General features: G+C 42.4%; 3 protein-coding genes across 4 annotated transcripts; 1 reads left to right on the top strand and 2 right to left on the bottom strand.

Annotated features, from left to right (window-relative positions):
• Positions 1-1,044: 1,044 nt before the first annotated feature.
• On the bottom strand, positions 1,045-3,707 carry LOC124653766. 2 transcript variants are annotated; one of them, XM_047192829.1, is made up of 4 exons: positions 3,486-3,707; positions 3,197-3,401; positions 2,897-3,027; positions 1,045-1,161 (listed from the first exon to the last, which is right to left on the bottom strand). In XM_047192829.1, the coding sequence occupies exons 1-3, from the start codon at positions 3,549-3,551 to the stop codon at positions 2,918-2,920; spliced, it is 381 nt and encodes a 126-aa protein (XP_047048785.1). In that variant the 5' UTR covers positions 3,552-3,707; the 3' UTR covers positions 1,045-1,161; positions 2,897-2,917. The 2 variants fall into 2 exon arrangements, with proteins under 2 accessions (XP_047048785.1, XP_047048786.1); XM_047192830.1 differs by lacking the exon at positions 1,045-1,161 and having other exon boundaries at positions 2,756-3,027.
• Positions 3,708-4,865: 1,158 nt separating this feature from the next.
• On the top strand, positions 4,866-6,750 carry LOC124654904. Its single transcript, XM_047193878.1, has 6 exons — positions 4,866-4,977; positions 5,219-5,509; positions 5,618-5,816; positions 5,901-6,105; positions 6,353-6,514; positions 6,616-6,750. The coding sequence occupies exons 1-6, from the start codon at positions 4,922-4,924 to the stop codon at positions 6,648-6,650; spliced, it is 948 nt and encodes a 315-aa protein (XP_047049834.1). The 5' UTR covers positions 4,866-4,921; the 3' UTR covers positions 6,651-6,750.
• Positions 6,751-23,985: 17,235 nt separating this feature from the next.
• LOC124652533 (neo-calmodulin-like) lies at positions 23,986-25,657 on the bottom strand. The gene is made up of 3 exons (XM_047191564.1): positions 25,435-25,657; positions 24,955-25,327; positions 23,986-24,325 (listed from the first exon to the last, which is right to left on the bottom strand). Exons 1-3 carry the CDS (start codon positions 25,505-25,507, stop codon positions 24,223-24,225), a joined length of 549 nt encoding a protein of 182 aa, XP_047047520.1. The 5' UTR covers positions 25,508-25,657; the 3' UTR covers positions 23,986-24,222.
• Positions 25,658-26,448: the final 791 nt, after the last annotated feature.

The following is a 26,448-nucleotide window of genomic DNA, read 5'->3' as shown; positions in this document are numbered from 1 at the left end:
ATCTCGTTGTGCAGACGCCGGAGCCGAAGGAGAACGGTGGTCGCCGGAATCATCGAGAAAAGGCGGTGGCCGGAGATGTTGCTGTTGACGAGCTCGTCGCGGGTGAGGAATCCTAGCTCGATTCGCTTGGTGAGGAGGCCGAGGACGATGCGGCGGACCCTCTGATGCTCTCGGACGGGCACGAGGTGGACGGAGATGGCCGGACGTCGGTGAGGTGGCGCGGTGGTTTTCTCCTTCGGTTCACAGAGAAGAAGAGAGGGGGAAGAAACGGCAGCGCGAGAGGGAGGAGGCTAGGGTTCTGCGCAGGGACGCGGATTTAAGGGATAGAGGGGAGGAGGTGAGGAGATACGGTTGGGGGAGAAGGAAAGAAAGAAAAAGGTGGGGGGCCAAAGGGGTACACCCTAGGGTGGGCTGGACTTGGGCTAGAGGAGATGGGCCGCCGGGAAAGGAGCTGGGCCACTAGGAGCGGATCTGGGAGGAGAAGAACCCGGCCAAAAAAAGAGAGAAGCCCAGGGAGAGGGGTTAGAGTTTCTGTTTTTATTTTAAAACTTTCTCCTTTATTTGGAAACCTGTTTTGGACTTGAAAACAAACCAAAACCAAACTTTATTTTGAATTCAGAAACAATTGAATAATTTTATTTTCTTTTGTATTGTAACTTGATTTTGGGGTTTGTTAAATGAAAAGAGAGAGGGTTTATTAACTCATATGAGAGGAAACATAAAGTAATTAGGTTTTATTTTTCAAAGGAAAATGTTATTTTGCAAATTTTGGAAAATACTTGGACAAGATTTGAAATTAGTTTTCAACATATCCAAAATAATAATATTTTAGGTTTTATTATTATTGGAAAGAGATAAGAGAGAAAGGGGTTTTAAAATAAACATATGGGGCGGAGGAGAAACACCAAGCTAGGGTTTATAAAAAACAAGCGGCATGATGACTTGGAACGACGAGGAAAAACAAGCGGGAAAGAAAAATCTAATGTTAGGGTTTTTCCGGGTCGTTACAAGTATTGTATGTTCGCTAGTAATAAATCAGTTCAGATAGCTGTCTAATCCATAGATATAATGTTCAAACAAAAAAAAAACTATATAGTACATGCTGCACGTCAACTGAACTCGACACACCGGACCGAACGACTTGCTAGATTCACCACCTTCTTGCAGACTTCCCAATTTGTCCATCATCAGATAGCTGCAGATAAAAAATGAAGGCACTGTTATAAGCGTCTGAGACACGACAGGAAATGATATGATAAAGCAGATTATTGATATATGACAAAAGACTTAGGTTCACAGCTAAGCATAGAAATATAACTGCCATAAGAAATTTTTTTTTTGGCAAAACCATTGGCATAAGTACTCTTTTTTTGTTCCCTAGATCAACATTGTGGGATGATATGGGAACCTAAGAAATTTGGGTTAAAAGTGTCTCTAATTATGTTACTCACTAACGGTTATACACACTAACGGTTGTTTTTCGTCCTCATCCCTTGTTTTCTTTTGTACATCATTGACTAACCCAAAACTTTCAGGTTCATACTTCATCCTTCAGTACTCACATTAGAGCTTACTTTTTGAACACTTTAATTATCTAGTCTTGGCATTTTCCATCTTGAGGGTAGGTTGGGCATTTTTCAAAATTATGCTTTTGCAATGGTATTTTGAAAATTATCCGATCTTCATAACAGGTTAAATAATGATTATATCATATCAAGAGGAAGTATCAAAGCTCTGACTTTTCAAACTATCCACCAGAGAACCACCCGTAACTCACAGATCACACTGTTTCAGCATGGTCAGTACTGCAAACATAATTGAAGGGATAGCTAGAGCCTATGAGAATGTCATGTAGGCCAAACATTGAAACACTGAACACGGAACTTGTTGAGGTTGCTTAGAACAAAACCTGAAGGCAAGTTTAGTCTGTAGGATCACCAAATTGATATGATATTCTGGATGTGGTTATCAAGTATAGTATGTCTTTTTCAGTACCTACTATGCGTGCCAGTCAAACCTGAGTCGGTCGACTTAGGACCAGCATTGACTCACTGTACTTTAGGACCCAAATGTGCACTTTCAAATTATTAGGACTAACTTAAAACATGCTAACACTTAAAGATTCTAGAAACAGTATCAAACTGAATGTGTACCTTAGAATGTACTTTCTTGCACATATTGTTTATGGATTGTGAAAATCGTAATGGACTAACAATACTTTTCTAGTAAATCATCTCAGCAGTTCAACTAGTTCTTGTGTTAAAAATTACAGATAGAAGTAGCTTGTAGTTTTTTTCATTGGTAAGGGGTTTTTTCGGAAATACAATTGATTGAAAATGTAATATTCTACTTATACCTTAAAAATAAAGTTTCATTCCTTGAGTATGCGCCTATATTTTATAATCTATGTTAGTTATTCTGTCTCTATGTGCTGATTTCTTGAAGCTGCCAATTTCTGAACGATGCCCTGTTTGAAACTTCGAATCAATGCAGCTTGAGGATTTTTAGAATTTCTAGGTAGAAAGATTTTAGCTACAAAACCCCATTAAAGTGTTCAACAAATCTGGCAGAAGCTGAAACTGCTCCCTGAAACTTAAGGAGTTAACCACGTTATGAATTCAGATATGCTATCAATTTAGTACAGCTTAGTTTAGGTTCAATTATTATGTGTCGTTTCTCATTTCTGATCAAGAGTCCAAATGGTTTACTAACATGCATTAACCGACGTCAAGTTGATTAAAAATAGGAACACATCCACACGGCTATATAAACTACCTGTAAAACTACATCTAAATTTTTAGCTGTAATAAAACATTTTTGGAGATGGACCGAGAAACTAGGATCATTACTTATGCTCAACAACAAAAACTAACTGTATCAGATCAAAGGAAGTCACCTGGTCTGCATCCGAGTCTGATTAGTCAACCATATACAGGTTGAATTTATCAGAATATCCTTCCTCGTAACCACCTTTACAAGGATGTTTTAGAATACCTATGTTTTGTCTCTCGCATTCATAGCAATCACCTTACACAATTTTAAAACAAACATTAGAAAACAACACAATTTGATAATACTGCCTGAAAATATACTGGATTGAATTGCACAAGTAACTCCAAAATATACTAATCAATATTTGTGGTTATTCCTTAATACTTGCTCACGAAAATTGGAAAGGGACGTTAAGAATTCGTACCATCATCAGTTGCCTCCAATGGGCAGCAGAAATAGTGCTTCACACTAGACAACTCCTTCACTTCAGCAAAATAAAGTTTTGATGTCCAAATACCAGAATTTCCAAGTTTTGTCTGCATAGTGAAATTGAAATGCTGATATATCTTGCCATGAGCCTGGACTCTGTAACAGCGACGGCGAAGTTCTCCAAACTTGTACTCGGTGTCCTACAAAACCATCAGAATAAGGAACCAAACTTAACTCCAATTTTACTTGGAAAGAAGCAAATATACACAGCGGGTTATACAGACCTCAAGATTACTATTCTGCGCATAGTTTTTGAAAGCAAGCAAGCATTCATCAGTCATCCGGTCCATCTCATTTAGAGGTTTTCCTCCATATGTAAGTCTCCTCTTCGTATTATAGTACTCCTTTGCTTCGTCATCGGACGCAGGATAACGCGCCCCAATTGAAGGGCGGAACAGTCCCTGCTTTTGCGAATTTTCATCTCTTTTAAGAGAATGTGCACCATTGTTAGTTTTCTTGTCAGTGGAACAAAGATCCTCCTCATCCACCTCCAAATCCAATTTTTCGAACCTAAATAGACCATTATTAAAGTCTGATTATATTCAGATGGCAATACCGACATAAAGTAAAAAAACAAAACAATGGATTTTCTTTGAACATTCGATAAAAAGTGATCCACTTAATCTTGTAACATGGAGAGGGTAGAAAGGAAATTAACTTAGCGGCAGAACAGCTCAATTATTCGAAACGAGAGATGAAGACCAAACAAGACACGCAAGTCAGTATGAAAGAAATCCTTACAATCGGGACATCCAGCCGGATAACTCAGCCTTTTCGTGCGGGCCTCCAGCATCCATGGTCGAATCCTTCCTGAATTCGACGGACGATTGGGATGCCATTGCCTGGTGAGCAACAACCTCTGCTGTGGAGATCTTTTCTGCTAACCTGAAGATGATAAAAAAGTGCACTTGTTAGACCTATCAAAAATAAATGCTTAATCTTCGAATAAAGAGGAAACCTTTTTCCAAGGAAAAATCTACATGGAAAAGAACAGACAGTTAGCGAAGCGTGCAGTGCAAAAACTGAAATGAGTTTGCATATCTGGGAGAATTCAGAGCGTGATCAATGGCAGAAGGCACGGAGACAAATCGAAGCGCACCTTCTGTTTCTTCCAGAGAGAGAGAGAGAGACCGACACACGTACGGCCAGCAGATCGATCTGGCGACCTACCAACAGCACCAAGTCAGTCGAGATCAAGTAATTTCGTAGGCGGGCGGCCTCTTTAACCTTGCTTCCCCTGCACCCCTTGCGGGTCCAGCGTGGAGGTATTAGGATTACTGTGATCTCAGCGGGTCCAGCTCCGATCCGATCGAACGAGGTCACGTATGATAGATCGCGGCCATGATCATCTCGGTTAGTTTGTCTCCGTGAAGATCTCGACAAGGCGACTGCGTGTCAGATTCGGTATTTCCTAGAGATCGATTAAACAGGCCGCCCGACTTGGTGCTACTAGTACGTACGTCGCGTACCCGATCGACCCACAAAAGTGCTCGATCTCCACCGACCTGGTGCTACTAGTACGTCGCCGGATCTGTTGGACAAGAAGATCTTCTGCCCAGTGAAGGTCTGCAGCTCAGCAGACCAAATCTCTACAGTAGAGGTTGGTGCTCACCAGGCGAGGCCATCCCAATCTTCTGTGGAATTCCAGAAGGATTCAACCATGGATGTTGGTGACCTGCACGAAAACGACGAGTCACCCCCTTGGATGTCCCAATTGTAAGGTTTTCTTTCATTCTGAACCGTGCACCTTGTTTAGTCTGCTTATTATATATAGTTTCTGATAATTAGCCGTTTTGCTGCTAAGGTACTTTCTTATGAATATTGATTATTGAACTAGTTTAATGATCAATATCGTGTTAGGCAGGTTTCTTTCCTGTAGTTTTAAAGAGAATGCATTTTATAGCTTTTATCTTGTTATTGCCATCTTAATGTAACCAGACTTTAATGGTCTATTTAGGTTCAAGGAATTGGATTTGGAGGTCGATGAGGAGAATCTTTGTTCCACTGACAAGATGACTAAAAATGACGCACATTCTATCAAAAAAGATGATAATTCTCAAAAGTTGGGTATCGGTTCTTCTGATAAGGAGCGTCCAGAATGCAAGCATCCTGCTGTTTATGCTCTTATTCCTCTGCGGAAGGACGAAGAGAAACGAGAGGAGTCTATGACTGACCCAGATGATTATTTAACAGGTTGCCATACTCACAACACTACTGGTACTTGTTTTGGAAGCTCCACATGTCCTTGGTAATATTCTATCCTTTTAAATCTTCAGTAATTCATTTTATTCTATTATGGTTATCATTTTATATAATGGTGTATGATCTGATACTTGATTAACTGAATCCGAAATAGGTCCAACAGAACTCTTCCAGCCCCCCATTCCCGCCCTTTAATTGGGGCGCGATATCTTCTATCCGATGAGGAAGCAAAGGAGTACTATAGGACGAAAAAGAGACTTACATACCGACGGAGACCTCAAAGTGGAATGGAGCCGATGATTGAGGAATGCTTGCTTGCTTTCAGGAATTATGTTAAGAATAATAGTCTTGAGGTTTGTATAACCCTGTTGTCTATTTTTGCTGTTTTCAACTAAAAATAGAGTTAAGTTTGGTTCCTAATTCTGATGGTTTTGTAGGACACTGAGCACAGGTTCAGAGAACTTGTCTACCATTGTGCCACCGTTCATGTTGAGGACAAGATATATCAGCACTTCAATTTCATTATCGAGACAAAACTTCTGAATTCTGATATTTGGACACCAAAACTTTATTTTGCTGAGGTAAAGGAGTTGTCTACTGGCAAGTACTATTTCTGCTGCCCACTGGAGGCAAGTGATAGTGGTATGCATTCTTAAACCCCCTTTCCATTTGCTTGGCAAGTATTAAGAAGTAGCTGCAAATGTTTATCAATTGTTGCAGATTTAGTATGAATCCAAATCTCTTGTACTAAATCTACGACAAGTAATATATGGGTCAGAGGGAGTAGTATACTTTGGGATTACCTTTTGTGTAATTTAAACCACTGTATTCTTAGCAGTATTATTAAATTGCATTGTTTTTTTTTATGTTTGTTTTGAAATTGTGTAAGGTGACTGTTATCAATGCGAGAGACAACAATTGGTGGATGGCCTACAACATCCTGACAGTGGTGGTTACAAGCATGGATATTCTACGGATTATGACATTTGTATAGGTTACTCTTCATCAGATTCATATTCGGACAAGGACGAGGACAAGTTATCATTATCAGGTATTTTTTTTGTGGAACATATGTAATCATCATAGTTAGCCCATCTTACCAGATATATGTTTCTCTATTGTAGCTAAACTTTTAGTTTTATATTTACACAGTGTGGGAAGATCATTGGCTCATGTACGTCAACTGAATCAACTGGACGTCGATGGGTGTGTGTTGGTAATCCATTAGGTATTCTCTCGATGAGAGAGAGAAAGAGTGAAGACATACACATGGGTGCGCTCCACGGCACCCCTGCACCCCTTGCTGGAGAGGAACTTCACTCTTGTGGAACGCTGTGATCCTTCTCTCCGGCGAACCAGCAGAAACGAATGCTCTCGGCGTGGCTTCTCTAGAAGCACTAGATGAGGGTCTGGTGTATGTTATGAATGGGCAACTAGTATTCACAGAGGACCATAAGCTAGTATATGTACATGTGTTACAATGTGCAGGTAAGCCCCTCATACACTGGGGAATACAAGAATAGAGACTATACAACTCTAACACCCCCCCTCAAACTCATGGTGGATCAACAACACTGAGTTTGGAGAGAAAGAAACCATGCTGTGCTCTAGTCAGGGTTTTCGTGAAGAAGTCAGCAAGCTGTAACTCGGAAGGCACATAATGAAGAGCCATAACCTGACCCTGCACAGTATGACGACATAGAAGGCATCAACACCGATGTGTTTGGTGAGCTCGTGCTTCACCGGATCACGCGCAATGCTGATGGCACCAGTATTGTCCGATAAGAGAGGAGTCGGGGCATCAGCAGGAACACCAAAGTCCGCAACTAACCAGCGTAACCAAGTCACCTCAGCCGTCAAGAGAGCCATCGCTCGCAACTCATCCTCAACACTCGAACGAGAGACTGCAACCTGCTTCTTGGTCTTCCAAGCAATGAGAGAGCAACCAAGAAAGACACAGCAAGTAGAAAGAGACTTGCGATCCTCTGGATCGCTAGCCCAGGTAGCATCTGAGTAGGTCTGGAGCTGTAAGGAGCTGGAGCGAGGAAAGAAAAGCCGACGGGAGATAGTGCCACGAAGATAGTGGAGGACACGAAGGAGATGACTATAGTGGACACTAGTGGGAGCAGCCATGAACTGACTCAGAATGTGGACGGGGTAGGAGATGTCAGGACGGATGGCAGCAAGGTAGACAAGGCTCCCAACCAACAGTGCCGGCCCATAGGCCGGGGCGACCGCCCCGGGCCCCTAGCAGAAAAGGGCCCCGGCCCAGGTAGTAGTCAAATACTAATATTAGAGTACTAGTATTGTACAAGAAAATAAGATGGCCAAGCCCACGCAGATTAGCATTCATGGACCAAAACAATGCATCGTCTTCTCTGTACTCGCAGTCGTCGACTCGACTCTACCTACAAAATTCTACTCGCAGATAACAATGCCGCCATTTCCGTTCCTTTCCAATTCCAAGGCCACCGCACACTAATGACCAATCATCTCTTTTTCCAAGGCATCAGAGATGGATGGTACTACGTCTTCTTCTTCCCCCTAATGTATTTCTTCATTTTCATTCATCACTAGTAAAATAGCCCGGCTCCCTGGCTCTCAGCCTCTCACTGCTCCACATCTCCAGTTCCGCTTCTCTTACTCCTCCGTATGTTTGTTATTCAAGGATTCACTGGATTTGAGAGATTGCTCAGAAAAAGGGGAACGGGAATGAGCAAGCAATCTTCTCCTTTGTCTATTTGCTGAGTGTAGCTGCCTGTAGATGAAGGAATCTACATCAACAATTCGACATGGAGCTATATGTCCATATCCAGGTCTTTTTGTTCTCTGTATTGAGTATTTTTTTCTGCAGATTATTTGGTGGCATGTCTTCCTAAAGAACATAAGTTCACATCCATTAACATCATATCTCAAGGTAACACGAAAGCATTACGGAGCAATTAGACTTGACAAGGTTAATTGCTTTTGTGTATATGAATCGATGGTATCATTGTGCCACCTAGAAGGTCGATCTTTTGTAGAATAATATTATTTTCTTACTATCATGATCTAGTTATCTGAATTGCTACAAATAAATAATTTGTGGTGTGAGTTTTGCAGTTCCAAAACCATCCATCTATCCTATATATCTACGGGATTGCTTATGAAATACATTACTACATTCTAAAAAATTGTTTGTCAACAAGGGTCTCTTTTTATTGCTTGCCCCGGGGCCCGAATATGTGTGGACCGGCCCTACCAACCAAGTGACGATAGCGAGTCGGGTCCGGAAGAGGATCACCATCAGTGGCACGGAGGCAGACATTGAGCTCCATAGGAGTCTCAACAATGCGCTCATCACCAAGAGCGGCACGAGTGAGAAGGTCCTGAATTTACTTCTCCTGGGAGATATAGAAGCCATCGGAGGTAGAAGAAACCTCAAGCCCAAGAAAGTAGCGGAGAGGACCAAGATTAGTCATGAGAAACTGATCACGAAGACGGGCCTTGACAAAGGCAATGTACTCAGGGTCGTCGCCTGTGATGATCATGTCATCGACATAAAGAAGAAGGAGAGTCCGACCACGAGAGGATGTGTGGACAAAGAGCACAGGGTCATGTGCGCTGGGGACAAAACCAGCAGCGGTCACCACAGAGGCGAAACGCTGAAACTAGGCGCGAGGGGCTTGCTTAAGGACATAGAGAGAGCGCCGGAGACGACAGACCATGCCATCGGGAATCGAGTAGCCAGGAGGTGGCTGCATGTATACCTCCTCACGTAACTCACCATTAAGAAAAGCATTCTGCACATCAAGCTGAGAGAAAGACCAGTGACGAACAGAAGCAATGACAAGGAGAGTACGAACAGTGGTCATGTGAGCCACGGGAGCAAAGGTCTCATCATAGTCATGGCCATGCTCCTGCTGAAAGCCGCGAGCGACAAGACGAGCCTTGTAGCGCTCAAGAGAACCATCGGAGCGAGTCTTAATCTTGTAGACCCACTTGCAGGTGATGGGATGAATAGAGGAAGGAGGAGTGACAACATCCCAGGTGCCAGTACGCTCAAGAGCAGCAATCTCCTCAGCCATCGCTAGCTGCCATTCGGGATGAGCAAGGGCATCCCGATAAGAGGTCGGCTCAAAGATAGCAGAAAGACCGTAGTGAGTGGGAGAATAGCGATCAGGAGGAGGAAGAGGACGAGCACGAAGATGATGAGTCGGCTCGGACGGAGAGGGCATCGCACCAGAGGTAGAGGGCATGTCAGGAGGACCAACATCATCCTCACGTGGACGACGGGAGTAGTGAAAATGGTAGGGAGGGACCACCGTAGGCGAGGAAGGTGACATGGGAGAGGAAGGTGTGGAGGGTGAGGAAGGTGGTGAGGGAGGAGAGGGGGGTCTGGTGGACGAAGGAGGAGAAGGTGGTGAGAGACTCGGCGGAGCTGGGACCTGAGGCACAGGAGGAGGTGAGTCAGGGAACATGAGAAAAGAGATATCATCCACCGAGAAGGAGGAGAATGAGGGACACGGGTAGAAAGGACGTGACTCATCAAAAATGACATCCCGAGAGATGCACATCCGACGACCAATAGGATCCCAACACTTATATCCCTTGTGCTCAGGGTTATAGCCAAGGAAGACACACTCAACAAATTGAGCAGTCATCTTGGTGCGTTCGCGTGGAGCAAGAAGAACATAGAAAACTGATACGTCTCCGACGTATCGATAATTTCTTATGTTCCATGCTACATTATTGATGATATCTACATGTTTTATACACATTATATGTCGTATTTATGCATTTTCCGGCACTAACCTATTAACGAGATGCCGAAAAGCCAATTGCTGTTTTCTGCTGTTTTTGGTTTCAGAAATCCTAGTAAAGAAATATTCTCGGAATTGGACGAAATCAACGCCCAGGGTCCTATTTTGCCACGAAGCTTCCAGAAGACCGAAGGAGAGTCGAAGTGGGGCCACGAGGTGGCCAGACACCAGGGCGGCGCGGCCCAGGCCCTGGCCGCGCCGGCCTGTCGTCTGGGCCCCTCGTGACGCCCCTTTACCTGCCCTTCCGCCTACAAATAGCCTTCGTCGCGAAACCCCCAGTACCGAGAGCCACGATACGGAAAACCTTACTGAGACGCCGCCGCCGCCAATCCCATCTCGGGGATTCTGGAGATCACCTCCGGCACCCTGCCGGAGAGGGGATTCATCTCCCGGAAGACTCTTCACCGCCATGGTTGCCTCCGGAGTGATGAGTGAGTAGTTCACCCCTGGACTATGGGTCCATAGCAGTAGCTAGATGGTTGTCTTCTCCTCATTGTGTTTCATTGTTGGATCTTGTGAGCTGCCTAACATGATCAAGATCATCTATCTGTAATACTATATGTTGTGTTTGTCAGGATCCGATGGATAGAGAATACTATGTTATGTTAATTATCAAGTTATTACCTATGTGTTGTTTATGATCTTGCATGCTCTCCGTTATTAGTAGAGGCTCTGGCCAAGTTTTTGCTCTTAACTCCAAGAGGGAGTATTTATGCTCGATAGTTGGTTCATGCCTCCATTAAATCTGGGACAAGAATGTGAAAGTTCTAAGGTTGTGGATGTCTTGTTGCCACTAGGGATAAAACATTGATGCTATGTCTAAGGATGTAGTTATTGATTACATTACGCACCATACTTAATGCAATTGTCTGTTGTTTTGCAACTTAATACCTGGAAGGGGTTCGGATGGTAACTCGAAGGTGGACTTTTTAGGCATAGATGCATGCTGGATAGCGGTCTATGTACTTTGTCGTAATGCCCAATTAAATCTCACTATATTTATCATATCATGTATGTGCATTGTTATGCCCTCTCTATTTGTCAATTGCCCCACTGTAATTTGTTCACCCAACATGTTTTTATCTTATGGGAGAGACACCTCTAGTGAACTCGTGGACCCCGGTCCTATTCTTTACATCGCATACAATCTACTCGCAATACTTGTTTTATTGTTTTCTGCAAACAATCATCTTCCACACAATACGGTTAATCCTTTGTTACAGCAAGCCGGTGAGATTGACAACCTCACTGTTTCGTTGGGGCAAAGTACTTTGGTTGTGTTGTGAAGGTTCCACGTTGGCGCCGGAATCCCTGGTGTTGCGCCGCATTACATTCCTCCACCATCAACCTTCAATGTGCTTCTTGGCTCCTCCTGGTTCGATAAACCTTGGTTTCTTTCTGAGGGAAAACTTACTGTTGTGCGCATCACACCTTCCTCTTGGGGTTCCCAACGGACGTGTCATCTACGCGCATCAAGACTGTTTTCTGGCGCCGTTGCCGGGGAGATCAAGACACGCTGCAAGGGGAGTCTCCACAATCCAATCTCTTTACTTTGTTTTTGTCTTGCTTTATTTTATTTACTACTTTGTTTGCTGCATTATATCTAAACACAAAAAAAATTAGTTGCTAGTTTTACTTTATTTACTGTCTTGCACTCTATATCAAAAACACAAAAAAATTAGTTACTTGCATTTATTTTATCTAGTTTGCTTTATTTACTACTGCTAAAATGGCTACCCCTGAAAATACTAAGTTGTGTGACTTCACAACCACAAACAATAATGATTTCCTATGCACACCTATTGCTCCACCTGCTACTACAGCAGAATTCTTTGAAATTAAACCTCGCTTTATCGAATCTTGTTATGCGAGAGCAATTTTCTGGTGTTAGTTCTGATGATGCTGCTGCCCATCTCAATAACTTTGTTGAACTATGTGAAATGCAAAAGTATAAATATGTAGATGGTGATATTATTAAATTGAAATTGTTTCCTTTCTCATTAAGAGGAAGAGCTAAAGATTGGTTGCTATCTCTTCCTAAGAATAGTATTGATTCCTGGACTAAATGCAAGGATGCTTTTATTGGTAGATATTATCCCCCTGCTAAAATTATATCTTTGAGAAGTAGCATAATGAATTTTAAACAATTGGATAATGAACATGTTGCTCAAGCTTGGGAAAGAATGAAATCTTTGGTAAAGAATTGCCCAACCCATGGATCGACTACTTGGATGATCATCCAAACCTTCTATGCAGGACTAAATTTTTCTTCGCGGAATTTATTGGATTCAGCTGCTGGAGGTACCTTTATGTCCATCACTTTGGGGGCGGCTACAAAGCTTCTTGATGATATGATGATAAATTACTCTGAATGGCACACGGAAAGAGCTCCACAAGGTAAGAAGGTAAATTCCGTTGAAGAAACCTCCTCCTTGAGTGATAAGATTGATGCTATTATGTCTATGCTTGTGAATGATAGGACTAATGTTGATCCTAATAATGTTCCGTTAGCTTCATTGGTTGCCCAAGAAGAACATGTTGATGTAAACTTCATTAAAAATAATAATTTCAACAACAATGCTTATCGGAACAAATCTAGTAATAACTATAGGCCATATCCTTATAATAATGGTAACGGTTATGCTAATTCTTATGGGAATTCTTACAACAATAATAGGAACACACCCCCTGAACTTGAAGCTATGCTTAAAGAATTTATTAGTACACAAACTGCTTTTAACAAATCTGTTGAGGAAAAGCTCAATAAAATTGATATTCTCGCTTCTAAGGTTGATAGTCTTGCCTCTGATGTTGATCTTTTGAAATCGAAAGTTATGCCTAATAGGGATATTGAAAATAAAATTGTTACTACAACAAATGCCATCCAAGTTAGAATTAATGAGAATATAAGATTAATGGCTGAACTGCGTGCTAGGTGGGATAGAGAAGAGAATGAAAAACTAGCTAAAGAGAAAAATGTAGCTAAAGTTTGGACTATTACCACCACTAGCAATGCTAATGATTCACATGTTGCTGCACCTCCTACTATCAATGGTAAAATAATTGGTGTTGGCAATGTTTCTGCTCCTAGTGCAAAGTGTACAAAACTGCCTGAAATTGCTAAAACTGCTGAAATTGCTTGTGATAAAACTGCTGAATTTTTTTCCAACATTGGGGATGATGATCCCATTGCTGTAGCTCATAATGATTTAGATTTTGATGATTGCCACATCTCTGAAGTTATAAAGTTCTTACAAAAACTTGCTAAGAGTCCCAATGCTAGCGCTGTAAACTTGGCTTTCACAAAACAAATTACAAATGCTCTCATAAAAGCTAGAGAAGAGAAAGTAAAACTTGAAACTTCTATTCCTAGAAAGCTAGAAGATGGTTGGGAGCCCATCATTAAAATGAGGGTCAATGATTTTGATTGTAATGCTTTATGTGATCTTGGTGCAAGTATTTCTGTTATGCCTAAGAAAGTCTATGATATGCTTGACTTGCCACCATTGAAAATTTGTTATTTGGATGTTAATCTCGCTGATAATGCTAAAAAGAAACCTTTGGGGAGAGTTGATAATGTTCATATTATGGTTAACAATAACCTTGTCCCCGTTGATTTTGTTGTCTTGGATATTGAATGCAATGCATCTTGCCCCATTATATTGGGAAGACCTTTTCTTCGAACCGTTGGTGCTACTATTGATATGAAGGAAGGTAATATTAAATATCAATTTCCTCTCAAGAAAGGTATGGAACACTTCCCTAGAAAAAGAATGAAGTTACCTTTTGATTCTATTATTAGAGCAAATTATGATGTTGATGCTTCGTCTCTTGATGTTACTTGATATACACTTGCTGCGCCTAGCTGAAAGGCGTTAAAGAAAAGCGCTTATGGGAGACAACCCATGTTTTTACTACAGTACTTTGTTTTATATTTGAGCCTTGGAAGTTGTTTACTACTGTAGCAACCTCTCCTTATCTTAGTTTTGTGTTTTGTTGTGCCAAATAAAGTCTTTGATAGTAAAGTTCATACTAGATTTGGATTACTGCGCAGTTTCAGATTTCTTTGCTGTCACGAATTTCGACCTGCCTCTCTGTAGGTAACTCAGAAAATTAAGTCAATTTACGTGCGTGATCCTCAGATATGTACGCAACTTTCATTCAATTTGGGCATTTTCATTTGAGCAAGTCTGGTGCCTCAATAAAATCCATCCTTACGGACTGTTCTGTTTTGACAGATTCTGCCTTTTATTTCGCATTGCCTCTTTTGCTATGTTGCATGAATTTCTTTGATCCATTAATGTCCAGTAGCTTTATGCAATGTCCAGAAGTGTTAAGAATGATTGTGTCACCTCTGAACATGTTAATTTTTATTGTCCACTAACCCTCTAATGAGTTGTTTCGAGTTTGGCGTGGAGGAAGTTTTCAAGGATCAAGAGAGGAGTATGATGCAATATGATCAAGGAGAGTGAAAGCTCTAAGCTTGGGGATGCCCACCCCTGCATATTTTAAGAAGACTCAAGCGTCTAAGCTTGGGGATGCCCGAGGCATCCCCTTCTTCATCGACAACATTATCAGGTTCCTCCCCTGAAACTATATTTTTATTCCATCACATCTTATGTACTTTGCTTGGAGCGTCGGTTTGTTTTTGTTTTTGTTTTGTTTGAATAAAATGGATCTTCTTCGTTAAATTGTTATATGGTTGGAATCGGGAAATGCTACATGTAGTAATTCTAAAATGTCTTTAATAATTTGATACTTGGCAATTGTTGCGCTCATGTTTAAGCTCTTGCATCATATACTTTGCACCCATTAATGAAGAAACACATAGAGCTTGCTAATTTGGTTTGCATATTTGGTCTCTCTAAAGTCTAGATAATATCTAGTATTGAGTTTTGAACAACAAGGAAGACGGTGTAGAGTCTTATAATATTTACAATATGTCTTTTATGTGAGTTTTGCTGCACCGTTCATCCTTGTGTTTGTTTCAAATAACCTTGCTAGCCTAAACCTTGTATCGAGAGGGAATACTTCTCATGCATCCAAAATCCTTGAGCCAACCACTATGCCATCTGTGTCCACCATACCTACCTACTACATGGTATTTCTCCGCCATTCCAAATTAAATTGCTTGAGTGCTACCTTTAAAATTCCATCATTCGCCTTTACAATATATAGCTCATGGGACAAAATAGCCTAAAAACTATTGTGGTATTGAATATGTACTTATGCACTTTATCTCTTATTAAGTTGCTTGTTGTGCGATAACCATGCTTCTGGGGACGCCATCAACTATTCTTTGTTGAATATCATGTGAGTTGCTATGCATGTCCGTCTTGTCTGAAGTAAGAGAGATCTACCACCTTAATGGTTGGAGCATGCATATTGTTAGAGAAGAACATTGGGACGCTAACTAAAGCCATGAATCATGGTGGAAGTTTCAGTTTTGGACATATATCCTCAATCTCATATGAGAACACTAATTGTTGCCACATGCTTATGCATTAAAGAGGAGTCCATTATCTGTTGTCCATGTTGTCCCGGTATGGATGTCTAAGTTGAGAATAATCAAAAGCGAGAAATCAAAATGCGAGCTTTCTCCTTAGACCTTTGTACAGGCGGCATGGAGGTACCCCATTGTGACACTTGGTTAAAATATGTGTATTGCGATGATCCGGTAGTCCAAGCTAATTAGGACAAGGTGCGGGCACTATTAGTATACTATGCATGAGGCTTGCAACTTGTAAGATATAATTTACATAACTCATATGCTTTATTACTACCGTTGACAAAATTGTTTCATGTTTTCAAAATAAAATCTCTAGCACAAATATAGCAGTCGATGCTTTCCTCTGCGAAGGACCTTTCTTTTACTTTTATGTTGAGTCAGTTCACCTATCTCTCTCCACCTCAAGAAGCAAACACTTGTGTGAACTGTGCATTGATTCCTACATACTTGCATACTGCACTTGTTATATTACTTTATGTTGACAATTATCCACGAGATATACATGTTACAAGTTGAAAGCAACCGCTGAAACTTAATCTTCCTTTGTGTTGCTTCAATACCTTTACTTTGATTTATTGCTTTATGAGTTAACTCTTATGCAAGACTTATTGATGCCTGTCTTGAAGTACTATTCATGAAAAGTCTTTGCTTTATGATTCACTTGTTTACTCATGTCATTACCATTGTTTTGATCGCTGCATTCATTACATATGTTTACAATAGTATAATCAAGGTTATGATGGCATGTCACTCCAGAAATTATCTTTGTTATCGTTTACCTGCTCGGGACGAGCAGAACTAAGCTTAGGGATGCTGATACGTCTCCGACGTATCGATAATTTCTTATGTTCCATGCTACATTATTGATGATATCTACATGTTTTATACACATTATATGTCGTATTTATGCATTTTCCGGCACTAACCTATTAACGAGATGCCGAAGAGCCGCTTGCTTGTTTTCTCGCTGTTTTTGGTTTCAGAAATCCTAGTAAAGAAATATTCTCGGAATTGGACGAAATCAACGCCCGGGGTCCTATTTTGCCACGAAGCTTCCGAAGACCGAAGGAGAGTCGAAGTGGGGCCACGAGGTGGCCGGACACCGAGGTGGCGCGGCCCAGGCCCCGGCCGTGCCGGCCTCGTCGTCCGGGCCCCTCGTGACGCCCCTTTACCGCCCTTACGCCTACAAATAGCCTTCGTCGCGAAACCCCCGCATGCGAGAGCCACGATACGGAAAACCTTACCGAGACGCCGCCGCCGCCAATCCCGTCTCGGGGATTCTGGAGATCACCTCCGGCACCCTGCCGGAGAGGGGATTCATCTCCCGGAGGACTCTTCACCGCCATGGTCGCCTCCGGAGTGATGAGTGAGTAGTTCACCCCTGGACTATGGGTCCATAACAGTAGCTAGATGGTTGTCTTCTCCTCATTGTGTTTCATTGTTGGATCTTGTGAGCTGCCTAACATGATCAAGATCATCTATCTGTAATACTATATGTTGTGTTTGTCGGGATCCGATGGATAGAGAATACTATGTTATGTTAATTATCAAGTTATTACCTATGTGTTGTTTATGATCTTGCATGCTCTCTCGTTATTAGTAGAGGCTCGGCCAAGTTTTTGCTCTTAACTCCAAGAGGGAGTATTTATGCTCGATAGTGGGTTCATGCCTCCATTAAATCTGGGACGATGTGACGTAAAGTTCTAAGGTTGTGGATGTGCTGTTGCCACTAGGGATAAAACATTGATGCTATGTCTAAGGATGTAGTTATTGATTACATTACGCACCATACTTAATGCAATTGTCCGTTGTTTTGCAACTTAATACTGGAAGGGGTTCGGATGATAACTCTGAAGGTGGACTTTTTAGGCATAGATGCATGCTTGGATAGCGGTCTATGTACTTTGTCGTAATGCCCAATTAAATCTCACTATATTTATCATATCATGTATGTGCATTGTTATGCCCTCTCTATTTGTCAATTGTCCGACTGTAATTTGTTCACCCAACATGCTTTTATCTTATGGGAGAGACACCTCTAGTGAACTGTGGACCCCGGTCCTATTCTTTACATCGCATAAAATCTACTCGCAATACTTGTTTTACTCGTTTTCTCGCAAACAATCATCTTCCACACAATACGGTTAATCCTTTGTTACAAGCAAGCCGGTGAGATTGACAACCTCACTCGTTTCGTTGGGGCAAAGTACTTTGGTTGTGTTGTGCAGGTTCCACGTTGGCGCCGAATCCCTGGTGTTGCGCCGCATTACATTCCACCACCATCAACCTTCAACGTGCTTCTTGGCTCCTCCTGGTTCGATAAACCTTGGTTTCTTTCTGAGGGAAAACTTACTGCTGTGCGCATCACACCTTCCTCTTGGGGTTCCCAACAGACGTGTCATCTATGCGCATCAGAAACGCAACCAAAAAGACGAAGGGTCGAGTAATCAGGAGTGTGACCAGTAAGACGCTCAAGAGGAATACCACCCTGCGAAGCTGTGGAGGGCTGAAGGTTGATGAGATAGGTGGAAATAGACACAGCCTCAGCCTAGAAGTGAGGAGGAAGAGAGGCAGCGATCATCATCGCACGAGCCGTCTCAAGCAGGTGGCGATGCTTGCGCTCAGCCACGCCATTTTGGGCATGGGCGCCAGGGCAGGAGAACTGGGCAAGAGTGCCCTGCTCAGCAAGAAAATCACGCACCAGCTGGGAGATATACTCACCAGCAGAATCAACCCGAAAGACACGTATAGGCGTGGAAAATTGAGTATGGACCATGGCAGCAAAACGCTTATATATCGAGAGAACCTCGCTGCGAGAAGTAATAAAATAGATCCAAGTGTGGCCAGAGAAATCATCGATAAAAATAACATAGTAGCGTTGGCCCCCCTTGGAAGCAAAGGGAGCGGGACCCCATACATCAGAATGGACCAAATCAAAAGGACACTGAGATACAGACTCACTAGTAGGATAAGGTAACTGATTTTGTTTACCAAGCCTATAGCCATGACAACCCTGAAACGAGACATCTCCTGAGACAGGCCCCGGAAGACCTCGACGAAGTAAAGACGACAAACGAGAGCCACAAAGATGACCAAGACGATGATGCCACTGCTGAAAGGAGGCGGTAGTGGAAGCAGCAAGCACACGTGGTGCAGTCGGTGAGGTGGTTGAAGAAGGAACATGAAGCCAGTCAAGCTCCCAAAGTCCCTGGGAGTCACGGCACCGAGGGCCAGCCCCAACCAGTGCCCTAGTGTGAGTGTCCTGAACGGAACAATAATCAACATCTAGAATGACCCGACAACCAGAATCAGTAAGTTGGGCAGCGGAAAATAAGTTCATGGTAAGACAGGGAACATGAGAAACATCAGGAACATAAAAGGAGGGAGTAGAAAGAGTTCCACGACCAGTAACATGAAGAGAAGTACCATCGGCAGTAAGAACACGAACAGGAAGCGGAAGAGGGCGAAGAAAAAAAAAAGAGAGGAAGAATCAGGAGACATGTGAAAAGAAGCTCCAGAATCCAGAACCCACGAAGATATACCTGACTGTGTAGAGGAAACAGCCGCGGAGGCAGCAGTACCCGTCGAAGCAGAGCCAAAGGAGGCAAGGAGACGCTGAAGTCTCGCTATATCCTGCTCAGTGAAGCCGGTGGTGACAGGCGCTGAAGGTGGAGCACGAGGAGGCACACCCCGCTGCTTCTGATAGAAGTCAGACTTAAGGTGACCAGGCCGCCGATAGTGAGTGCAGAACCGAGGAGGACGAGGGCGACCCCCACTGCGAGAAAGGCGGGCTCCTCCAGAAGCAGTAGGTGCTAGTGTGGGTAGAAGTGGTGGTGCATGAGTAATGGGAACTCGGGTAGCAAGAACAGAAGGTGTCCCAAGCAGTCCAACACCACGCAGACGAGTCTCCACAGCACGAAGCTTAATCAACACCTCTGTGATAGGAACACGGCCTCGAGCAAACAACTGAGCACAACGAGGCTCAAACTCTGGACAAAGTCTAGACAGGAACTCATGGATCCTCTGGAAGTCCATATCTGAACGTATTGTCCGGCAACACTGGCAAGTACCATAGACATCACTACGAAGGGAGTTAAGCTGGCGCCAGATCGCCGCACTCTGGGTGTAGGATTCATCAACAGTAAAGTCACCCTGCTGAAGGTCATGCTCCTGACGCAACACAAACAAGTACAAAGAGTTCCCAGAAGGCTGATAGCGCTGACAAAGGTGAGACCACATTTCAGGGACAGTAGCAAGACCCATAAACTCAGAAGCAAACTGTGGCTGAACACTCTAAGAAAGAACAGCAGCAGTCCTAGCATCCTCATCACACCACTGAGTAAAGATCATCAGACTATCCCGATAGGAACCAAGAGCCTCTGAGTAAGCAAGTACCTTCTGCTCGTAAGCCTCATTAGCAGCAAGCTCGACAGACCTGGCTGCCTCCTGAGCAGCCCGAGGAGCATCATCAGCAAGGGCCTGGGGCACTGGCGGTGGTGTAGGAGGTAAAGGAGCAGTGGGATGCAGCGGACAAGGGACCTCGCCGGTAAGAACACCCCACAGCCGAAGACCATGCATGTGAATGCGCATAAAGGCAGCAAACTCCCCATAATTGGTGCCGTCAAAGATCACTGGACACCGAGGAATACTGACATAGCAAGAGGCAGAGGGCGCCAGTTTTTTTTGCAGCCCGAGCAGATCGGCCGGGGCAGGGCCGGCAGCAGCAAGCAGCGGCCGGGGGCAGGGCAACCAGAGGCGGGGCCGACCGGATCTGGGCCGGGGCGGGGCGGCCAGAGGCAGGGCCGGCCGGATCGGGGCCGGGACGGGGCGGCCGGAGGCAGGGCCGGCCGGATCGGGGCCGGGGCGGGGCGGCCGGAGGCAGGGGCGGCCTGGGGCGGAGCGGCCGGAGGCAGGGCGGCCTGGACGGAGCGGCCGGAGGCAGGACCGGCCGGGGCGGAGACGAGGCCGGCCGGGGCAGGGCGAGGTCGGCCGGAGCAGGGGCTAGGTCGACCGAAGACGGCTTGGGCTAGCCGGGGCAGGGGCGAGGTCGGCCGGAGACGAAGAAGAAGCAGGCCAAGGAAGAAGCAGGCCGGAGAGCTCGTCGGAAAGATCGTCGGCGGCAGCACGGAGTTGCTACGTGCAGGAGGAGCTAAACCTAAGCTCTGATACCATGTTTTGAATGGGCAACTAGTCTATAATACTCCTATATAGTGTACGAGTTTTGAATTGCGCTTAGAGCATGAATCCTAACCGTTGAACTGTTAAATCTAACGGCTGATGGCAGCTGGATTCGCTATGAACAGTGAATCATAGCTGTTCGGGATCAGTCTGGAACCATCGCGTGTTTTTTTTCTGACTAAAAGACTTGTGCATGCACCATGTGGCCCATGTTGCAGGAGACATGTGCAGCTGAAGACATGATCGTGGCTAGAGTGAGAAAGTACAGACCGTGGCTATAATAAGAAAGTACAGAGTGTAATATGTTGTCTGTAGGTTCCACCGGGTAGATTTTTTAAGGTGTGAGACAAGGATTCGTACCTTGACTCACTCTTGTGCTGCCTTTACTTTATGAATAATCTTGTACAGTCGTTGCGCTCTCTGAAATTTTCTAGCTCTCTCACATTCTCACATTAGAGAGCCTGCATGCATCACTACTGTAGCTAGCGACTAGCTTCATATTTTTATCTGATCGGGACTAGCGACCAGCTAAAACGTTGGTTTGACCAAGCGACGATAAAAATGCACGCAGCCACGGCAAAGCCGCGGAAATAATTGAGTATACAAAACAGACAATATGAGAAAATCGTTTTAAATTACATGGATCAGCTTGTATTTTCATAAATCGCTCTTACTAGATTGCAATTTTTTCCTTAGATTTTTTACAAATAGTTTATATGAATAAAATATGAGTAATCAAAGTTTAAATAGTTCTTTAATTTCTATCGATGAGCAACCTCCAAAACGGAGTATTATTTTTTCTATGGAAACAATGAGTAAGTTGTTCATAGTTGTCATCATTTTTTATAATGTTATGATTGCCATAATTATCATTTTTAGTAAGTGGAACGGATCCATTTATCATATTTAAAATTAAAATGCTTATAATTTAATTTCTGCAATAAAATACAATTAGAGTATTGTGTTTGTCCTAGGTTAAAACAAAATCGAATGTGACTGTTTGTAGAAAATTAGGTAAATATATGTAATGTCAAATCTATAGTACTAAATAGAGTTTACAAAAAATCTAATAAAACTAAATTACTGTTCTAGACGTTGATATGTTTTTCTATATACTCGGATAAACTTAAATTGACTTTCGACGGTCCCAAATATTATTCATCTTGAAATGGTGGAATTAATATTTATACACATTTCCTTTGACAAGAAAATTCAAGAGATTATCATATTTAGGCACGTGATAACATAAATCACTGGGGATGTGTGTGTTAATGTATGCATCTTGCTTAGAAAATAAGTTTAAAAATCACTAAATACCAGACATTTATCTCACAGTTATGGTACTATCTCAGCCATTAGATTTTGCAGTCCAACGCTTAGGATTCATGCTCAATATATAATTCAAAATTAGTAACAATATTTATTTATTTGTTGATAAATTTTTATTATTTTAATTTGTAATAGTTGACGTGCGTTGCACGTGCAAACTTACTAGTATTCACAGAGGACCATATACTATTACATGTACATGTGTTACAATGTGCAGGTAAGCCCCTCATACACTGAAGAATACAAGAATAGGGACGTGCATCCAGATTCCAGATGATCATACCAGGAGATTAGTTGTGTCGTATCTGTACCCGGGTGTGTGCATCCTTTTGAGCCTCAATTCTGTAAAAACTATCCCTCATTTTTTATTGCAAGGCGCGGAAAAAAGGAGCTGAGACATTACCTGAGCAAGCTAAGTTGTATTGATTTCATATTAGATATGAATATGCAACTTACATGTGGTGTATCAAGAAAAAGGAATATTATTAAGAAAAATCATCGAACTGCGTTGATTCAAAATGGCATCTGATCCAAGGAAGTTGAACTTCCAGCTTCTGGCAAAATTAAACCATTTTTTTAAATAGGGAGATATGAGACAAATCTCGGCAGCCCTCCAAATCAGCTACACAGACGCTATATGCTGCTATTTAATACATTGATTTAAAACATATGGATACTGTACCTAATACGAATTATACATATTACAGCGTACTGAAAAATAGCACTTTGTTTATATATGGAAGAAATAAAGTAGTACGTTGTGAAGCAATCATATTTTGCAAAAATAAGATGCAAGGATCTTAACATTTTTTGCTGGCATAATAGGAACTAGACAGTTTTTGTTTGGGCATGAGTTTCTTTTAAATCCCTCTGTGATGTTTTGAATCCCTCAGGTACACATTTCATCTTGTCACTGTTTCTTAAATCTGCAAGTGTTAGCATATAATTATTGTCAGTAGTATGATCTGTTGGACTTATAAAAAATGATGGGTGTATCAAGATAGGCCTAATAATTTCAAAGTGCACATCTGGGTTGTGCCCTCGACCGTTAGTTTATCACTTTTGGGTATCTATGAGAAAAAAAAGAATGAACCTAGGTTCTAGAGTATTAACTTTGAAAAGTTACAAAAAAAGTACAAGTAAGATCCGCATTTTTTAATAAAATCACACACATACCTATTAAATTGAAACTTACCCATGCAATTTTTTTCAAAACAATATCTCTTATTTGTTATGTTTCATGAAAAATGAAAAAGAGGAATGTTACCGTTCAAGTTTCAAAACTTACTCATTAGCACTCTATTATTCTAAGTGTTTGCTAAGTTTTAAGTGTTGTTTCCAGTGTACCTAACCAAAAAAAATCACTCTACCAAATTGCAATGTGGTCAACCCTTGTGGCTGCATTTTCTGAACATTATTTATGATATCATTTTTTAGAGTAAAATCATTTTAAATTCGTGAGTTCACAACATCATTTATGATAACATTTTTTTAGCCCATGTTCATACATGCATCAGGTGCCGTGCGCAGCCCCAAAGGCAGGTGGTGCGAGTTTAACTGGAGCGCTAGAAGTTGAAAGCTCTGTTGGCTATATAAACGAAGTAGGTTGTGAACATTGGACCGAAGGATGCTATAGATATCGAGCTATTCCGGCTAGTGCCACTTTGTTATATGGCATAGGTGCAGTCCGTGCTCCCTCGGATGTCATGCAGATTTTGCTAGCACCATTTCATACCGGATAGTTGCATGATATATTTGCACCTGAAGATGGACACACTATCTTTTAGCATAACTAAGATTCATGAATAATCTACACGTAATAATATTCTCTCTCAATTAAACTATGAATCACGGGTGTCTTGTTTTGCTTGTTGTTTTACATGTTTAAAACTTTGTTCTGTCATAAGCCAGACTATAAAGCCAAAGAAGCCCCCGAATTTCTCAAAGAATCGTACACGATGGGCAACCACCACCGCCGCCGCTGGAGTGATCTGACCCGCCGTGGCTGCCACCTCTATGATCTTCTTCCATATTTTGCCGCCGTCTGCATGCCAAGAGATGAAGAGGCTCATCAGATTCATCTTAAAATTTATCGCTATATTATTTTGTCAGTTAAATTTACTTAGACAAGTGCCGTGTGACTATAGAGCTAAGTTTAATTACTTCATGATAATGGGGCTAGCTATAGAAAACAACAATTATGATTTGGCGAAGATTGATGTTTTGTCTGCAAAATGTTGTATAGATAGACGGATATTTTAAAAATCATGTCAAATTTAAGTACATGAATATCTAAGTGGTTGCACCTAAAAGTGCAAGCTCTTTTTTGTTCTGCTCTACACTTCATGACGTGCAGGTACATCTACAAATAACAATTTCACACGCAACTAGAACAATATAAAATCGCGACTTTGATGTTTTATTATTGTTTGTGACAAGGGCAAAATCATGATGATCAGAAAACGGTTTACTGGTAGGTGCTCTCTTCCATTTTGGGATGAGGAAAATGGGGCGATATCAGGTTCGGAAAAAAGAGTTAAATATAAATGCCAGCAGTGCTGAAGTTTCACGAATGACTCTAGCTTGATGAGTGGGAAACTAACAAACAACCTAGCCATCAACGTTGCAGTCCTAGAAATGTTGAGAAGAATGGAACATTAGGAAGGAACTCACTTTGCCATCATGACCTTAGCGAACTCCTTGTAGTTGATCTGCCCGTCGCCGTCGACGTCTGCCTCCTTGAGCATCTCGTTGAGCTCGTCCTCGGAGAGCTTCTCGCCGAGGTTCTTCATGACGGTGCGGAGCTCGTCGAGGGAGATGGCGCCGTTGTTGTCCTTGTCGAAGACGCGGAAGGCCTCGTGGAGCTCCTCCTCGGCGTCGGCGTCGCCTCGCATCTGCCGCGCCACCAGGGAGAGGAACTCGTTGAAGTCGATGGAGCCGCTGCCGTCGGCGTCTACCTCCTCCAGCATGTCTTGCAGCTCCTGCTGCGTCGGGTGCTGCCCCAGCGACTTCATCACCGTCCCCAGCTCCTTGGTCGTGATCGTCCCTGCGTGCGTCCATCATTGAAATCGAGATCAAGAAACGCAAATTGATGTGATCGGATCGGGAACAGGGAAGGAATTGAATTGATTTATTGATGGTATTGGTACGTACCATCGCCGTCTTTGTCGAAAAGGCTGAAAGCCTCCCGGAACTCCGCGATCTGCTCCTTGGAAAGCTCGTCCATCCTTCTTTCTTGTGTGTGATCGATTCCACCGGAGCCGGAGAAGATGACCGATGGAGACGACGATCGGAAGGATTCAGCGGCTGATTATTGTTCTTGCTCTGTTGCCGCCAAATCCATCATTATTCCCCTTCGGCCAATCGCCTCCTTGTTTCTTCTTGTTCGTCGCGCGCGTTGGCTAAAATAAGGACAAGGTGGTAAGGGCCAGCCAGCCATTTATACGTACGTGTTTGTAACGCACGTCAAGACCAACAGAAAAGAAGAAACATCTAGTAGTGTTTATTTTCTTCCAAAGTAACATCTACTCCGGTCGGTTCCAAAATGTGTTGTATGCAACTTTTAGTCAAAGTCAAAATTTGTACAGTTTAACCGTGTATAAAGGCACACATATTAATCCTTGCAATATCCAATACATACATCATGGAAATATAGTTAATGTTGACTCTCGTAATGTAAGTTTAATATTCTAGATGTTCATACTTTTTCATACATATTTCGTCAATTTTTTTTTGTAATTTTAACTAAGTAAAAAAATTATGCAACATAATTTAGGACGAAGGAAGTAATTATTTGTTTAAGCACCAAGCAAACCTTACTTGTTTAAGAACCAAGGAAACGGATGCTTCTTCACCTGGCTATTTGATGTATGCGATTAAATCAGGGTAACGTTTACTTAATTGTCCATTCCTTTACTCTGCTCACAATGTAATGTATCTTAGAAACACAGGTGGTAACATGCAGGCTACATAGGATAAAAATATCAGGTTATTAAAGACGGAAGAAACAAATGAAAAATGACAATGAAAGAAAATACTTTTATTATCTACGAGTGACATTATGCACTATGGAGCTATCAACAAAACATGTTTCTAGTTATCAAAAGATCCAACATAAAATTTGGTATGTACATCTCGACAATCTAGGTGCGATAGTACAGTTTCGTG

Source organism: Lolium rigidum, chromosome 5 (assembly GCF_022539505.1).
Source record: "Lolium rigidum isolate FL_2022 chromosome 5, APGP_CSIRO_Lrig_0.1, whole genome shotgun sequence".
In the NCBI taxonomy this organism is placed as follows: Eukaryota; Viridiplantae; Streptophyta; class Magnoliopsida; order Poales; family Poaceae; genus Lolium; species Lolium rigidum.
This window is presented reverse-complemented; position numbering and strand designations above follow the sequence as displayed.

Coding starts and splice junctions, on each gene's coding strand:
- LOC124653766 (XM_047192829.1), bottom strand. CDS start 3,551: ATGGACCGGATGACTGATGAATGCTTGCTTGCTTTCAAAAACTATGCG. Junction 3,402..3,485: donor CGCAGAATAGTAATCTTGAG/GTCTGTATAACC, acceptor ATGGTTTTGTAG/GACACCGAGTACAAGTTTGG. Junction 3,028..3,196: donor ATTGGAGGCAACTGATGATG/GTACGAATTCTT, acceptor AAATTGTGTAAG/GTGATTGCTATGAATGCGAG.
- LOC124652533 (XM_047191564.1), bottom strand. CDS start 25,507: ATGGACGAGCTTTCCAAGGAGCAGATCGCGGAGTTCCGGGAGGCTTTC. Junction 25,328..25,434: donor TTTCGACAAAGACGGCGATG/GTACGTACCAAT, acceptor GGACGCACGCAG/GGACGATCACGACCAAGGAG. Junction 24,326..24,954: donor GCTAAGGTCATGATGGCAAA/GTGAGTTCCTTC, acceptor CTTGGCATGCAG/ACGGCGGCAAAATATGGAAG.
- LOC124654904 (XM_047193878.1), top strand. CDS start 4,922: ATGGATGTTGGTGACCTGCACGAAAACGACGAGTCACCCCCTTGGATG. Junction 4,978..5,218: donor CCCCCTTGGATGTCCCAATT/GTAAGGTTTTCT, acceptor TGGTCTATTTAG/GTTCAAGGAATTGGATTTGG. Junction 6,515..6,615: donor GGACAAGTTATCATTATCAG/GTATTTTTTTTG, acceptor ATATTTACACAG/TGTGGGAAGATCATTGGCTC.